This window comes from Kwoniella europaea, chromosome 2, assembly GCF_036810445.1.
Source record: "Kwoniella europaea PYCC6329 chromosome 2, complete sequence".
NCBI lineage: Eukaryota > Fungi > Basidiomycota > Tremellomycetes > Tremellales > Cryptococcaceae > Kwoniella > Kwoniella europaea.
In genome coordinates, this window is record NC_089488.1 from 425357 (window position 1) to 441058 (window position 15702).

The 15702-nt window shown below is 43.2% G+C and overlaps 5 protein-coding genes across 5 annotated transcripts; 3 read left to right on the plus strand and 2 right to left on the minus strand.

Annotated features, from left to right (window-relative positions):
- Positions 1 to 518: 518 nt before the first annotated feature.
- V865_006503 (uncharacterized protein) lies at positions 519 to 3051 on the minus strand (the record flags this gene model as incomplete). The annotated part of the gene is made up of 8 exons (XM_066230261.1): positions 519 to 574; positions 644 to 694; positions 775 to 863; positions 958 to 1223; positions 1346 to 1612; positions 1686 to 1767; positions 1852 to 2437; positions 2553 to 3051. 8 exons carry the CDS (start codon positions 3049 to 3051, stop codon positions 519 to 521), a joined length of 1896 nt encoding a protein of 631 aa, XP_066086358.1.
- Positions 3052 to 4966: 1915 nt separating this feature from the next.
- V865_006504 (uncharacterized protein) lies at positions 4967 to 6733 on the plus strand (the record flags this gene model as incomplete). Its single annotated transcript, XM_066230262.1, has 3 exons — positions 4967 to 5027; positions 5127 to 5244; positions 5500 to 6733. The coding sequence occupies 3 exons, from the start codon at positions 4967 to 4969 to the stop codon at positions 6731 to 6733; spliced, it is 1413 nt and encodes a 470-aa protein (XP_066086359.1).
- A 533-nt stretch (positions 6734 to 7266) lies between these two features.
- Positions 7267 to 9476, plus strand: V865_006505 (imidazoleglycerol phosphate synthase, cyclase subunit; the record flags this gene model as incomplete). Its single annotated transcript, XM_066230263.1, has 3 exons — positions 7267 to 7388; positions 7514 to 7589; positions 7779 to 9476. 3 exons carry the CDS (start codon positions 7267 to 7269, stop codon positions 9474 to 9476), a joined length of 1896 nt encoding a protein of 631 aa, XP_066086360.1.
- Positions 9477 to 9867: 391 nt separating this feature from the next.
- Positions 9868 to 12242, minus strand: V865_006506 (uncharacterized protein; the record flags this gene model as incomplete). Its single annotated transcript, XM_066230264.1, has 8 exons — positions 9868 to 9926; positions 10051 to 10516; positions 10609 to 10704; positions 10772 to 10879; positions 11030 to 11376; positions 11447 to 11576; positions 11667 to 11810; positions 11937 to 12242. The coding sequence occupies 8 exons, from the start codon at positions 12240 to 12242 to the stop codon at positions 9868 to 9870; spliced, it is 1656 nt and encodes a 551-aa protein (XP_066086361.1).
- A 474-nt stretch (positions 12243 to 12716) lies between these two features.
- On the plus strand, positions 12717 to 14657 carry V865_006507 (uncharacterized protein; the record flags this gene model as incomplete). Its single annotated transcript, XM_066230265.1, has 8 exons — positions 12717 to 12791; positions 12856 to 12974; positions 13057 to 13565; positions 13641 to 13707; positions 13782 to 14091; positions 14203 to 14394; positions 14490 to 14555; positions 14625 to 14657. 8 exons carry the CDS (start codon positions 12717 to 12719, stop codon positions 14655 to 14657), a joined length of 1371 nt encoding a protein of 456 aa, XP_066086362.1.
- Between the last annotated feature and the right edge of the window lie 1045 nt (positions 14658 to 15702).

Genomic DNA, 15702 nt, shown 5'->3' on the forward strand with positions numbered 1-15702 from the left:
ATTCCGACTTTTTTTATTCTTATTTCTGGTTTTGGTTTTGGATGTTCTCTTTTTCTATTTCTTTCAAGGTCATTCAGATGTCAAGTAGATTATGTCTTTTTGCATAAATGCATTATGGTGAATAACATCAAGTGTTTATATTCAAACCTGAGCTAGAGAGTATTATCCCATGACGCAGTTTGAGTCTGCTTTCGCACGGGGTAGAATCATCTCTCAGTGAGGTAAAGGAAAGAGTCTATGATTTGTGATCGTATCTACTTATGTGGTACGAAGGCATTGTGCGTTGAGCATTGGGCATCGAGCATCGGTGCGTCTCGCAGAAATACATACTATTCGACTACTGTATATATACTACTGGTTCTGTATTCCAAGAGCATTTTTGTTCTATGTAATCTTCACTTTACTTACAACAACAACAACGTTTTGAAGAAAAGGGCCAAGTAAGCATCATCCTTTATCTATATATCTATGATGTAATATACAAATACAACCTTAGATCCGATCTGGATACCAAGTGATTATTCATCATTTTTCCAACTTCCCGCGAAATCATGTTGTACCATCGCTTGATGATCTTCAGACGGTTCGAATCATAATGTCAGCTATGTGGATATTCGAATGATGAAGTCGAACATAGACTTACGAAACGACCCTTGGGCTCCAAAGTTACCTACACCAGGTGAGAAGCCAGTGACTAAAATTCCAGACCAGACCAATGGTGAGTATATTGAATTTATGTGAATGGAGGATGAAATCATTCAAGGTACAACGTACCAGGTAAAATCACTACATCACCTATTCTCAAAGGTACTCTAAGGTCTTTCAAATCCGTCCATACTAAACCATACTGGACTCTTAGATAACTAATGGATATATATAATCGTCATATCAGCATTTCACGCTTTCTTTCAGGGATGCGTTCCATCTTGGTCTACCAAGCAAAGGGATATAACTCACCTCAACACTGCATCCGTCCAGACACCAGGTCCTGTCCAAGCCATCACACCGACCGGCCCCCCACTCTTCGGTTCGTTCATCACGTCCACCATTGCTAATCTCTTGGCATCCTCGTACCTCCCTTGATCTTTTAAAACTTTGATTGAATGAGAGACTGAATGACTCCATTGGACTGCTTTGGCGGTAGAGTGGTGGATCCGAAGGAGGGCATTGAGTGCGATGGGGTGAAAAGGAGATGAAGTGAGAGTCCATTGGACAATTTGGATCTGTACAACGAAAGGAATAGCCAAGTTATCAGCTCAGTCTTTATACAACAACAATGGACCATCCATTCTTGTGATTGTTCGGAACGATCACGAAAGGTCAATAAAAGAGAGGTGACGCTCACAGGTCGAGGCCACCAATCAAACCAATCTTCTCTATCTCCCACATCAGCTTCCAGTCCAACAACCACACTGGGTTTCCCCAATATATCATCCACGTCATCTCCATCTTGGATCCTCTGTAATTGGATATCGGTCATCCATCCTTGTCCATCTTTATAAAGTTTCGGGTTTCGTCCCCAGGCGGAAGGAGGTTTGAGGAGGAGGGTATCGGTGTCTGAGTAGATACCGCCTTCGAGTAGGATAAGAAGGTATCTCAGAGTATCTGAGCGCTAATTGAGTTCGAGCTATGTCAGTACTACTTTGATGCTATTGATAGTAAGAACAAAAACGGTGTTCCCTCACCAATATACCACTAGGTAAATTATCCCATACTTCCTTAAATCTACTTCCAGCCAAATGCTTAGTTACGTATTTATCCGCATCACTACGTGATTAGGAGAAGCATGAGCATCAGTCAGCAAGTCATATTGATTATTACTTTCAAGGAAGGGTATGAGTCACCACCCACCTATCAGTCAATAAATCCCATTGCCAACCTTCATTAAACGCCTGACCATCTTTCCATGATCTTACTTCTTTCGTATCCACTTTAGAGCGGGTTTTGTCTGTCTGCCATACTCTTTTCGTTGAATCCCAACTTTCTTTTCCTTTCTTCTCTTCATGAGCATTCACCTTCACATTAACATAAATATCCAGCGCATTTTGTAATTGCTCCGCAATCTTCTTTGGGAAAACAACCTTGGCAAATTCTTTCATTTGTTCATAGTATTCTTCTGGATCGAGGGTACCAAGATTGTAAATTTGATCTGCGAATTTACCCAATACAGATAAAGCAGGTTTACCATCATCCTCTTCTTCTTCTCCTGAAGAAGGGAATGAACGCAAACCCGCTAAGAGATGATCGGAAGATAGGGATAAACCCCATTGTGGACCTTTGATCTTGGATAATTCAGCCATCTTCTCAGCATGGGTTAATTCTTTCTCTTCTTCTAAAGGTAAAGGAGCTTCTTCTTCTACAGTCGGTTGATGAATGATATCACCATTGGATCCTATGATTATACCTGGTAATACTACTTTAGGATGTTCGGGTGCACCTATGAATGATAGTTAATTGAATCAGCACTATCGTTGCATAACTTCTCGGCTTATAAACACACAGATGATCTATCCATTTTGTGGTCAAGACATGTTATCCTAATCCAAACTCACTGTTCTTCCCTATTCCCATTCCTATTATTCCTCCTGGCGATTCCCTTACGCTCAAAATCCACCATCCCAAAACAGTCAATAACCCACATAAAGCCAATAACTGCGATAAGATCCTTCTTCGTCTCAACCCGACATGTAAATGGGGTACCTTGTTGGCAATATGGCTAAAGGAAGAGGACGTGGGATGTTCTAAAGAAGGTGATTTTGGTAAAGGATATGAAGTTATCGAACCTTTTTCAAGATCTTCGTGACTGACATCATTCACATGTTGTTTTTCTGATATTGATGAGAATACACCGGATAAATCGAATGTTTTTGGTACGTTGGTGTTGATGGATCTTGATGTATTTCGAGAATGGGTTGATTTGAGCGTATTTATAGAGGGAGAGTGCGAGTAATAGGTGGATGTGGATGAATGTTCGGAAGAACTTCGACGGGATGTTGTTGAAGATGAGGAGGAAGATGAAGAAGGAGGAGGAGGGTGATCGGAAGGATACATTTTTTGATTTGTCTTGATCAAGCCTCGTTCGGATCTAAGAGTTATGAGCTATAATGATGGTGAATACACATGTGGCCCTTACACTGGAGCAAGTGATGTATATCCTAAGTGACAGTCGATTTGGTAGATTTTCGGGATGTTCTTGATTTTTGGTAAGATAAAATTGTGTAATGACGTTTTGAGCTTCTTCTTGTTGTTATCTTTTGTGCTCCGAAGAATACGGTGATGATGGCTGATCCACTACTTCGATATGATCGTCTCTTTTTGGATTGATGTATATGTACTTGATCAAATAGACTGATGGATATGAACAAGTGGAAGTGATACCGTTCTTACAGTCGTATGTATTAAGTAGTATGTATACGATACAGCTGCGGAACCCCTTCACATCACCTCACATCACCGTGAAAATGCAAAGTCAAAAAGTCAGAAACTGTGGAAATCAACGTTTTATGATGCTGCTGCTCATCTTTTCAGGGTAAACAATCGATTAGGATCCAACATTCCTAGAATAGAATAAATCATCAAAGCTGAATTATCCGGTTTGGAACATCAAAGTAAAGCAGTCAAGCAGTCAAGCAGTCAAACTACAGTAGTATATGCATAACTCATGTTAGGAGATAGAGAGGAGGAATGTCTCATCTCGAGAAGTCAGAGAATATATTTGCCAAGGCAGATTGATTTCTTGGAATCATGCAGAATCTTGAAGGCACTAACTACCTTATCAATACCGATTATGGTAAGCCAACGAGCTTAGTCTCAAGTGCCAAGGGTTAACTCGCACAAGATACAAGGTCGAATCGATCGATCGTATCCGGGGCTCATCAAGGTAGATTGATGGCAATATGGTAGCAACCAATATCTAATCATACTGGTACTCTTTATCAGTGACAGATCATAAGTCTTTAACTATGCGACCGTGCTATAGCGTATCTGTAGGCAGAAGGCAGCAAATCACAGATACGCTGCGGTCTGAGCCTGAGCTCCAGCCTGGAGCGGTTGCCGATGGCCACGGACGTGCGCCTGAGACCACCGAGACATGTATGAGCCAAACCAAGTCGTTCTTCAATTAACATACATGTTTTACAGTCCATGTGCTTTGCCCGAACGAGAAGGGATATCATGCAGCCCGATCGGCTCTTGCACATATTCTGGGAACAACCCTATGGTCAGCTAGCCTCCAAGACCAAACCTTTTGGGCCTTATGAAGTAGAAATCGACTGGACCCGGTTGTTCGGAGCATGATCATTTGGGTTGGATCATTCTGTTTCACGTATAAACTAACTTTGGGATAACAATTGCCATCAAAGAGGAGCATGTGAGGTTGTATCCCCTGTTCTAGATCCATGGGGAAAGCGGCTTTTTTTTTTCTTGACTGCGGGTGCACTACAAGTACATGGGAATTATACCTCCGAACTTGTTCCTTCAGCTTTTCTGCAGCTGTCCAGACATCAGTTAGTGTACCATATCAACAATCAAGGGTAGAAGTGGGGCAAAAAAGGACTGAATCTGGAACGCATTGATCATTGATTTTTGGGCTTCTTCCTTTGAGATGAACAGGATCCCAATCAGTGACTAATCATTAGCATACAGCATATCGAGTGGAAGGATCGTAAGATCAATTCCGATCATCTATCTACATATATATACCAATACTGTACACACCCTGTTCACATCGACCACAACCAGATCATCTTGATCATCTTCTACTATTTTATCCATGTATACACGCATTCTCGCAGTATAAAGGATCCTTTTCAAAGGTTTCATTTACACGTGAAACAACACATCGCCACTACTTGTTACGTGACACACTCACCGCGCATAGCGTCCCATTCATCCTTTTACTCTTCACATTCATTCGTTCTATTCTCATATGTCAGCTCCACCTTGTCCGTTCATGAAATTAGCCAAGATGACGATGGAAGCCCGTCACAAACGTATGCTAGAGGAGACCCTCAAGCTGCCTGGTAATGGTGAGTCAAATCAAGCCTCCAGCTCAAGTCATGCTTCGGACTCCAGCCCAGCCGGTGATCATAAGCTAACTCCCAAGTTCTACTTCTCGTCTTTCGCAGATACCTGCGCGGATTGTCATGCACCCGCACCGAGATGGGCTTCAGTCAATCTTGGTATATTTCTGTGCGTAGGATGTGCGTCGGTACATAGAAAGATGGGAACGCACAAGAGTAGAGTGTGAGTGAACGGTTTGTCATTGGATTGAACGCATAATGAGATCTTTGTGAGCTGCATACTGATAATCTGTTTGTCCGCCTCTGTACCTCTACCATGCCCTTCATCTATCTCCTTCACATCTCCATCTCTGATTCTGATCCACTCACGAATCCTTAATGTTCGATCGCACGACCACGTATCCTTCCTCCGCTCATATCGCACCACCCCCTTTCAACCCATCCTTCCCCTCCAATCTTTCCTTCTCCCCTAAAATAGCAAATCCGTCACACTCGACACTTGGACTCGAGAACAGATAGTTCACATGAAAGAAATCGGCAATCAAGCCTCCAACGCCATTTTCAATCCCAACGAGAAACTACATCCTCCACCTCCATCTTACGGGCACGACGAGCGAGATTCTGAAATTGAGAAATACATTAGAAAGAAATATGAAATGGGTGCATTCAAAGCTGGACAAAAACCCTCTTCTATGTACGAACCTACATCGTTGAATAGAGCTAGGGAGAGAGACGGTAGAATACCTTTCGGTTCTTTGAGCCAAAGCGGAACGAACACCAGGAATCCCGAATTAAACGATATTGTATCGTTCACCCAGAAGAATAATCCATTATTAGTGGCCAATCACAAGGAAAGGGATTTGCCTGCTTTACCAATCGGTCAGGGTACAAGCACTTTTCCAGCAAGACAAAGACCTAAATCATCAAATAATCAAAATGTACCTGCACCTTGGGCTACACCATCGACTAATCCCGGTAATACACCCTCACCCTCTCCCCTTCTTCAATCGCAAGCCGCCCCCGTGAAGGAATTCAACTTGATTGATTTCAATAATAATCAAACGCAAAATGCGACGTTACCTTTACAAGTTAATATGAATAGTCAAAATCAAAATCAAAGTCAGAATCAGAATGGATATATGATGGCTAATCAACAACAGCAGCAAACGGGTTTCAGCAATGGATTTTCAAGTTCACCTCTACCGTCTCATGGATATAGTAATACCAATGTGGGATACGGATCTCAACCTTTTCTCAATGGAGGAATCAATCAGATGAATGGATACCAAAATATGAATGGCTTCAGCACAGGTAGTGCAACTTCAAGTCAGGGTCTAAGTCAAAGTTTATCACCTCAATCGCAGATTGGTGGATATAACAATATGGTGATGGGAGTTTTAACACCTACTTCGACACCCAGTCCTAATTTCTCAAGTTCGCCTTCTTTCGCACACCAACCTCAAATGCAATATGGCCAACAACCACAACAGCAACAACAAACGTATAATTCTTATCAACCCCAGCAACCCCAGACTTTCGCTCAACCTCTACCTCAACAATCATCAGTTCCTCAACACCAACAGCAATATCAGTATCAAATGCAGATGCCGCAGCAATATGGTGGTGGAATGCCAATGAATGGTGCAGGTGGGAATGGGTATATGCAGACTAGTAGTGGAATCATGATGCAAGGTATGGGAATGGGACATTGATGGACTAAACTAGCCCCTCATTCATGATTCGTGTACGGATAAAGACGTAGTATGATATACCTGGTAGATGATCATTTGTAAAGTTGGTACTCATACCTTTTGTATCTGTCATAGCTTAGTCGGTTTCTCATTTCTATCTCATAGGTTACTTTTCCTCAGACTTTGGTCTACTCCATTTCACAAGTCACGTTTACCTATATCTCCTTTTGTATTTGTTGATCTACTGTACGGACTGCCTATTGGTCTAATTACGCTTTGTTATGCATACCTCTACCCCTTGATTATATGGATTGAAGGATGAATTGATGGTATAACTTATTTGCCACAACTCGAGTCATTGTACGTTGTACCAGTATGGTGTTGGTGCCTTAAAATCGTCTGGTATGACTCGCAACATACAAAAGTAGAAAAAGTCAATTCCAACGTTCCATCTTCTGGATATAAGACCATCTGCTTATTCTTCATCTCCATCTCCAAAATATCGATACCCATTCCATAGCACTCACTGTGTCCACAGGTATCATATCCACAAGATGGCTCAGCCAGTGACAGATACTATCCTACCTATCCCCCAAGTCGACCAACCTACAGGTCACCCAAGGGAACATAAACCAAAATTGTATATTTTAGATTACGGAGCTGGGAATGTTAGATCGTGAGTGCATCGCCGGAGAACATCTCACACCCCTAGCTGTAATACCAAACAAGATTGATGTACTGTATATCACAGAAAACCTCAAAAAGGGATAGCTAACGTGTTCTCGTGTCTCTTTTCTACAGCTTAGCAAACTCGATCAAAAAATTGGGATATGAATTTGAATGGATTGAAGATGATAGTGATTTTGATAAAGCCGAGGTGAGTGTGGTCTTACATATATCATCTATCATTCTGCAACTGTTCATTTAAGATGTTATGATCCATCCAACTATTCTGGACACGGTCATGAGCTTTCATCTTATTCTTTCCTTGTCTTTCGTCTTTCCGTCTTCTCACTCTACGATGAACCATGATCACTGACCCACCTCTGCTCTACCTTCAATACAGAAACTCATCTTCCCAGGTGTCGGTGCCTTCTCCCAAGCGATGGAATCCCTCCGTTCCTCCGGGAGATTCGACAGTCTATTAAAATACATCAACAGTGGTAAACCGTATTTCGGTATCTGTATAGGGATGCAAGTCCTATTCGAATCTTCAGAAGAGACCTTACCGGAACCCATAAAAGGTTTGGGAGTGATCAATCATCCTATAAGGAAATTTTCAAGTCAAGATGAAAGTCTACCAAAAGGAAAGAAGACAGTACCTCACATGGGATGGAATAATACTTGGAAAGCCTGGTCTACTACCTCGTCAGCATCGAATGATACACCGAAAGTGATGTTGGATGGTGAAGATTACTATTTCGTTCACTCCTATGCTGCTCTCATTGATCCTTCAACCTCAACCTCCGACTTGAACAGTCCGATAAAAGATTTTGCCTATACTCTATCAAGATATGGCTCAGAAATATACGTCTCATCCGTCAAGAAAGATAACGTGTTCGCTACTCAATTCCATCCCGAAAAATCTGGTCCAGCAGGATTAGACCTCTTACGAAGATGGTTGGAAGCTTCTCCTGAATCTCTATCGTCCCCTTCTCGAACATCCGCATCCACCTCATCACCAAGGACATGGCAACCTACCAACCCCAATCCCAGTACTCAACGAAAAGGAGGAAACGGTCTGACCAAGAGGATAGTAGCATGTTTGGATGTCCGATCCAATGACCAGGGTGATTTGGTAGTCACCAAAGGAGATCAATATGACGTTCGTGAAAAGTCCTCAGAAGATAACAAAGTACGTAATCTGGGTAAACCCGTTGAACTTTCTCAACGATATTACTTGGAAGGTGCCGATGAAATCGCTTTCCTCAACATCACTTCTTTCCGATCGAGTGCATTGTTGGATCAACCAATGTTGGATGTCGTCCGTAATGCCGCCGAGACAGTATTTGTTCCGTTGACCATTGGAGGTGGAATCAAAGATACGGTCGATCCTGATGGAACTCCCCGATCGGCATTGGAAGTGGCCGGAGCGTACTTCAGATCAGGTGCTGATAAAGTATCTATCGGTTCTGAAGCTGTCATAGCTGTCGAACAGTTACTACAAAGAGAGAGAGATGGCGTTGAACCGGTCCTAAGTGGGAAGACGGGTATTGAAACTATTTCAAGAGGATATGGTAATCAGGCTGTAGTAGTTTCCATTGACCCAAAAAGAGTATATGTCGATACGACCAATCCTAATTGGAAAGATGAATTCCCAAAACATCACTTGGATTCACTGATCATTGGAGATGAAGCTACGTCTAGGACCGCTTCAGAGGAGAAAGGTAAAGCATGGTGGTATCAATGTACGATATCTGGTGGAAGGGACGTAAGGGATATAGATGTTGTTCAGTTGGCAAAAGGTGTAGAAAAGTTAGGTGCGGGTGAGATCTTGTTGAATTCAGTTGATAGGGATGGATCAGGTAAAGGATTCGATCTGGATTTAGTCAACTTGGTTAAAAACGCTGTGTCCATACCGGTCGTTTCGTCATCTGGTGCAGGATCACCAGATGATTTCATAGAGGTCTTCCAAAAGACCGAGACGGAGGCGGCGCTCGCTGCGGGCATTTTCCACAGGAAGGAAGTGGGGATTGATCAGGTGAAAGAGAGGTTGGAAAAGGAGGGATTACCTGTTAGGAGATGTGGATTAGATACGATTTGATAGCGATAGAATTATATATATAGCATGGTTTGAGTATATATCATATTATGCATTATTTGAGGTCATAGATACGAGTGAAGAATGAATGACAGTGCCAATCAGTACTGGATATTCAAAGTGAGCCATTCAGGACTCGATAGCCCATTACTTTGCCGTAGACATAGCTTGTCGATAATAAAATGAGGTTGCAGTATCTCATTTGCCTCGAATATTGATTACTTTCCCATCTTTAATCACTTTGGAGCAGATAAATTAGTTTACTCATACGAGTATATCACTCATAGTCCATCCAAGCATGAAATGCACCGCGAACGAGCAATTATTAACATTTTAGACATTATTAAATTAGATTATCTATATGCGTATCCAAAGCTATCGAGTTGATTCGATTCTATCCAAGAACCACATAATGTTCGCTAACGAAATCGATTAATCCCAATCTGATAAGACCTAAAATCATTCCGATTGATTCCCTATACCTATCCTATCGCTTTTCTATGGTTCCCCAAGCAAAACAAGATCACATTAAACATCAGCTCATCGACTCTTAAATAGTCAACATGATTATACTCACTCCCGCAGATTTTGACTATAGCAGCCTTCAACCCTTTTCCAGCACTTTCCACATCCTTCTTCGACATGAAACCCGAAACACAAATCTTGAGTGATGGTTCAGGTTCGAATACTTCTTGAGATCTTAATCGTCTAGATCGTGTGATCAACAAATTGGATGTATTGGAAACTTCATCTACTATATCCTGTAAGAGCAATTCTTCGTCTTCCAACGAATCTGGCGGGTCTAATAAAAAGATATGTATTAATCCCGAATTCATGTCGGATGGGATCGATATTAGCTTTTGTTCCGATCCTGGTCCACCCGCTTCGAGTTTGGATAACTGTTGCCTGAATATCGTTATGTTGGCTTGCAAGGATGTCATCAAGTTAGGTTGGGTCTTGAGAATATCGATAGCAGCGCTGGCGCAGGTTGCGAGCATTGCTGGGAGGGAGGCCGAGAAAACCGATGCGGAAGAATTGATTCGCTGTGATTCGATATGATAAATCCCATCATAGTGAGCTGGATTTTTATATGATGACATTTCGGGTTGATTGATCAATAATACGTTTTACTTACCTGATGTTGACAGACCACCTGCGAACCAGCACAGAACCCGCCTCCGGTAGCTAGACCATTCGCCATGGACCCGAGTATCATATCAACTTCGGTAGCCTAATTGGTTCATTGTTTACAATAAGCATCTCATGGTCTACCCCTATTACAGCTCATGTCGACTCACAGGGATACCAAAGTGTTCCGTGATTCCTCTACCGTGGGCACCCATCATACCGAACGATTGACATTCGTCCAGGATGAGTCGGTATTTGTATTTCTTTTTCAGCTCAATCTGCGCGCACATGCACGAGTCAGCTCAAACCTATTTGGTGCGGATGGACCTTGATGATAATCACTACCGACGCCGAGACAGGGAGAAAATACCTCATTCGGCGACTTCCTACGTTCCGACTTGTGTGTTTCCTGAATCAGGCCAACTCACCACCTTCGGTAGATCTAGAAGCATTCCATCATTCTCAAATATCCCTTCAGCAACAATGAATTTCTTCGTCAATTTTCCTCCCTTTCTTTTCCTTTCCCTTTCAACAGATTGCAACACCCTTTCTAGATCTTTCATATCCCCATGAGCGTACCATTTGATATTGGATCTAGAGATCTGTAGACCTTTGTGTATACCGAAGTTCACACCTCGGTCCGCTACGATGATATCTCCTCTTTTGGCAAATGCTGGGATAGCCGATGATACCAATGCAAAAGCTTGGGAATAAATGATTGACGCTTCGGTGCCTATGAAAGAGGCGATGTCGGCTTCCGCTTTCACGTGGACGTCTGACCATCATGAATGATGAAGATCAGCGATGCACGAGACAACTGTAAAGCTTGTAAACAGTGAACCTACCAATGGTACCGTAAAATCCACTAGGTCCACAAGTACCTACACCGTATTGACCCAACGTCTCGATGGCAACTTGCTTCATCTTGTCGTTTTCGATGAATCCATGCCAATTGGGAGTAGCCAAATTGAGTAGCTACATTGGTATACAGCATGGGCAGTCAATCAAACAATCTGTATACGCTGATTGCCCTTGAATGCTCAATAAGAAGAACAAATGACATACAGTCTTACCATTAGCAGCGGTCTTGACTTTGATTCCATTAGGACCATAAATGGTAGGTACGGTATCGAGAGTGAAGCTATCCGCTGGGGTTGGGTCGTCGGCCAGAGGAAGTGGGTTGAAATCATCCACCAGCTCGTCGATTTCCTGTTCAAGGGATCAAATCCATGTCAGTATTTTGAGTTATAGCTCTCATATGTTCACCCCCTCAATATGGTTATACTTTGTATTCCATTCAATACAGCAATCTGGAGATCCGTAACTCTGACCCACCTTTTCAGTCAGTTTTATAAAACTCTTCCCTTCCCCTTCACCCCTCGTCCTTCCCTTCAACACCGTCCTGATAGCGAAAGCCAACAAGAACAGCTCGAGGACCGATCTCCACGGGTCATCCTGATAACTCGATTTGATATATCTGACAATGATAGGTGATCCGGGGATCTTGTTGAACAGATGTTCGATCGTGTAGATGATGGACGTGAGGGATGATAGTAAAGGGATCAAGGGGGCAGGGATCTCGGTGGATGCTGGTTGAGCAGCTGCTGCGAGCGTTGATATAGGGGTACGAATGCCGCTCATTTTCGATCACAGTGACAATAACAAAGAGGTGGCAGATGTAGGTCAATGTATGTGTGTCAAGATGAGTACGAAAGGTGAAGGATGAAAGCTGAAAACAAAAGGTAAATAAATAGTGCCAGTCAACTGACGACGCGGTCCCCGTCCGAGCGCGTGAAGTATAAATCGTAATCAATGAATACAAACACAACCCTAAAGGAATATGAAACCATTTACACTGATTTGTAATGCATGCTTATATGCTTATAATGAGGGGTCTCCGCATTTCCGCCAAACGACGAAAAGAAAAGATACAGTTGTGTAACTGTCTCAATGATGCATCATCGTCATCATCGTCAATCATCATACCCTACACCAGCACAGGATTGAGTGCTCAGATCGAGTATCTCTCCCACTCACACTGATTCAGATCCTCCTCACTGTTCTCGCAACGCTCTCATTCTCATTCATCATCCCTTCTTTCCATGATCAAGAAGAATGAGCGATTCAGCAGAAGAGAGAGATCATTGGAAGTCCGTCATACGGGCTTTCGATGGGTATATGAGGTATCACGTACGTGAAAGCATAGACCCATGCAGGACGACGGAGCTGACTGCTTAATGTGGGTCCATTCCAGCTCTCTGCAAATCATGCGAGACGGATGAATTTCCTATCCCTGGACAAGGAGTCGAAGGATATGTTCGACGGGATAGGGTATAGGGAGAAGCTGGATGCGGTAGACGAAGGTATCAGAAGGTGAGCTGCATAGTCCGCTCGGAATGCACTTATCATGGGATATAGGTATGGGGTGAGACTAAATTGCTGAATCTCTGTATAGGAACGCCGAATTTATCGAAGAGATGATAGCTACACCCGTATTTGCAGATATGTTGGAAGCAGAAGAAGCTGAACATCATCATTCACATTCACACGCACATGTGCATGCTGATCATCATGAGCATGATCATGGTCACTCACATTCCCACGGAAATGCAAATGGCAATAGCAGTGGGAATGGAAATGGGAATGGACACGATCATACCGATCACAAGAAACAACAACAAGAATCCGATCTATCTCAAGATAAAATTCGATCTACTTTACGTTCGTTCGTGAGGGATTGGGCTATCGAAGGTCGAAGAGAGAGAAAGGCATGTTATGATCCCTGCCTGGAAGCTTTGGAGAAGTATTACCCATTACCTGAATCGGAGGACGAGAGTGTCGCTGAGATATTGGGCGAGTCGGATGGGGATGGGAAAAGAAGTATAGAAAGGGATAGGGGGACTATACGAGTTTTGGTTCCTGGATGTGGACTGGGTAGATTAGCTATGGAGATCGCTGCTAGGGGTAAGAGACATCCTATCCATCCTGAAACAACTGCGTATCATGAAATCCCAACATGCTAACGACCATGCGTTACAGGTTTTGCCTCTCAAGGTAACGAATTCAGCTCGTATATGCTCATAGCGTCCGATTGGGTATTAAACCAGTAAGTAACAGCTATCCATAACATCACCTGCCATGCAAGATCATACTCGCTGACGCTGAGCACCGCGATACTAGCACAACACACCGACATTCACATACCATTTACCCATACCTTCATTCCTTCTCCAACCACCTCTCAACGATGCACAACCTACTCCTCCGAGTTCAGATACCCGATATCTGTCCCTCAGACGTACTGGGTAACGGACAGGGAGGGGCGTTCTCATTGGTGGCAGGCGACTTCGAAGAGATATACGGTCCGTCCTCATGGGAATTGCCAGCTGCTCCCACGACTGAGGAAGGGTGGGAGGATAATGAAGGTGATGGCCAGGTATGTCAAAAGGGTAGATGGGGTGCGGTGGTGACTTGTTTCTTCATCGATTGTGTGGGTTAAAAATCATCCTTGAAATCGCTTCATCATACATGACCAGCAGCTTCGTGCCATCACACATGACCATGAGGTTTCGAAGCTGATTCGACCTTGTGTTCGTTACAGGCCAGGAACGTCTTGAACTACCTGCGTATAATACATACGATCCTAGCAGATGACGGAGTATGGATCAACATCGGCCCATTGTTATGGCATTTCGAAAATTCGCCTAAGAAAGGTCCAAAGGGTGAAGGTAGTATTGAATTGAGTTTGGACGAGGTGAAGGAGTTGGCCAGGAGGGTAGGATTCGATATAAAGGTGAATTTGACAGTACCTTCTTCCTTCCGTGGAGCTCCGAGATACTGCTATCGCACGGTATGACGGAATAAGCTGACCCCAGTCGACTCTTGTAGGAAGAAAAAATGATCAAGACCACTTATACCGGTATACCGGACGGTATGCTGAAACATGAATATAACGTGGGTTGTGATAATACATTGATATCATGATGTGTTTAAGCTGATGACATTTATGGCCCTATGTGACAGGCCGCATTCTGGGTAGCAACTAAACGAAAATAGTGGAACGATCACGTCGTGAGAGTTTCCATAAAAATTAAGGAAAAGAGTAGATAGCATCAATCCATCTAAACGAGCATGTATCACAAGCATAGACCCCATACTTATATCATTTGAACTCCTCGGTGTGGCGATCGCAGAACGAGAGACGCCGGGGTATTGAAAGAAAACAAAGGATGTGTGTCATCTACCCCAGTTGCTTTCCATTGATGGAATTCTGCAAGCTTCTGATGTCGGCTATAATCCATTTTCGGTATAGTCAAGACTGAGTGGCAATTGATGGTGGAGTTCGCAACGTGAGTTTAGTGAACATTGCAGATGGTACTGTCTGTATCATAGAGCGGTACACTAAACTGATCTGTGTGATATGTTCTTGAAAAGAGAATTTGCTAGCCAGGTTGCAAATCGTCCAAGGCTTACTTCCCGGATCAAAGATCTTTCAGAGTCCTGTCATATTCAAGAATGGATCAATCGATGGGATCTGCGTCGCCATGGAATTCAGGGGAATGATGACCCCACTGTTGATTACGATGAGATGTGGCGGAGACCCGTCGTCCCATGATCTGTATGTACTTGCTTATCCTTTGTGACAAAGGAAGTACGTAACTTTCGTGCATCTCTTCTGAATGCTAGAACAGTATATAAGTCTTGTCGGGATGGACTGTGTCATAATGCATGCATGACCAGTGCAGTCAATCAATCATGCCACAAAATAGGTCAGGTTGTCTTCCTTACAGTCCTTCAAACTTGTTGCAGTGTAGGGATCCTTTATCAGTTAGAATCCCCTCGCACACTGAACGTACTTTTTGCAATGAGGCGGAATCTGAGAGCATTGCTTGAAGGATCCATTCTTCCTGTGTAAAACATCTCCTTTCTATTCCAGAAGCTGGGTATACTCGCCCCTATATGATGTCAGCTCGGACAGCGAGGTATTCGAGGTCACCCTGAATATCTTCATACATATAGCCTGACCTCCTCCCGTCCTTCAACCCAATTTCTAATTGGCTTTCATATTTGGTAGTCAGGTAAACATCTGAGTACCTTATAC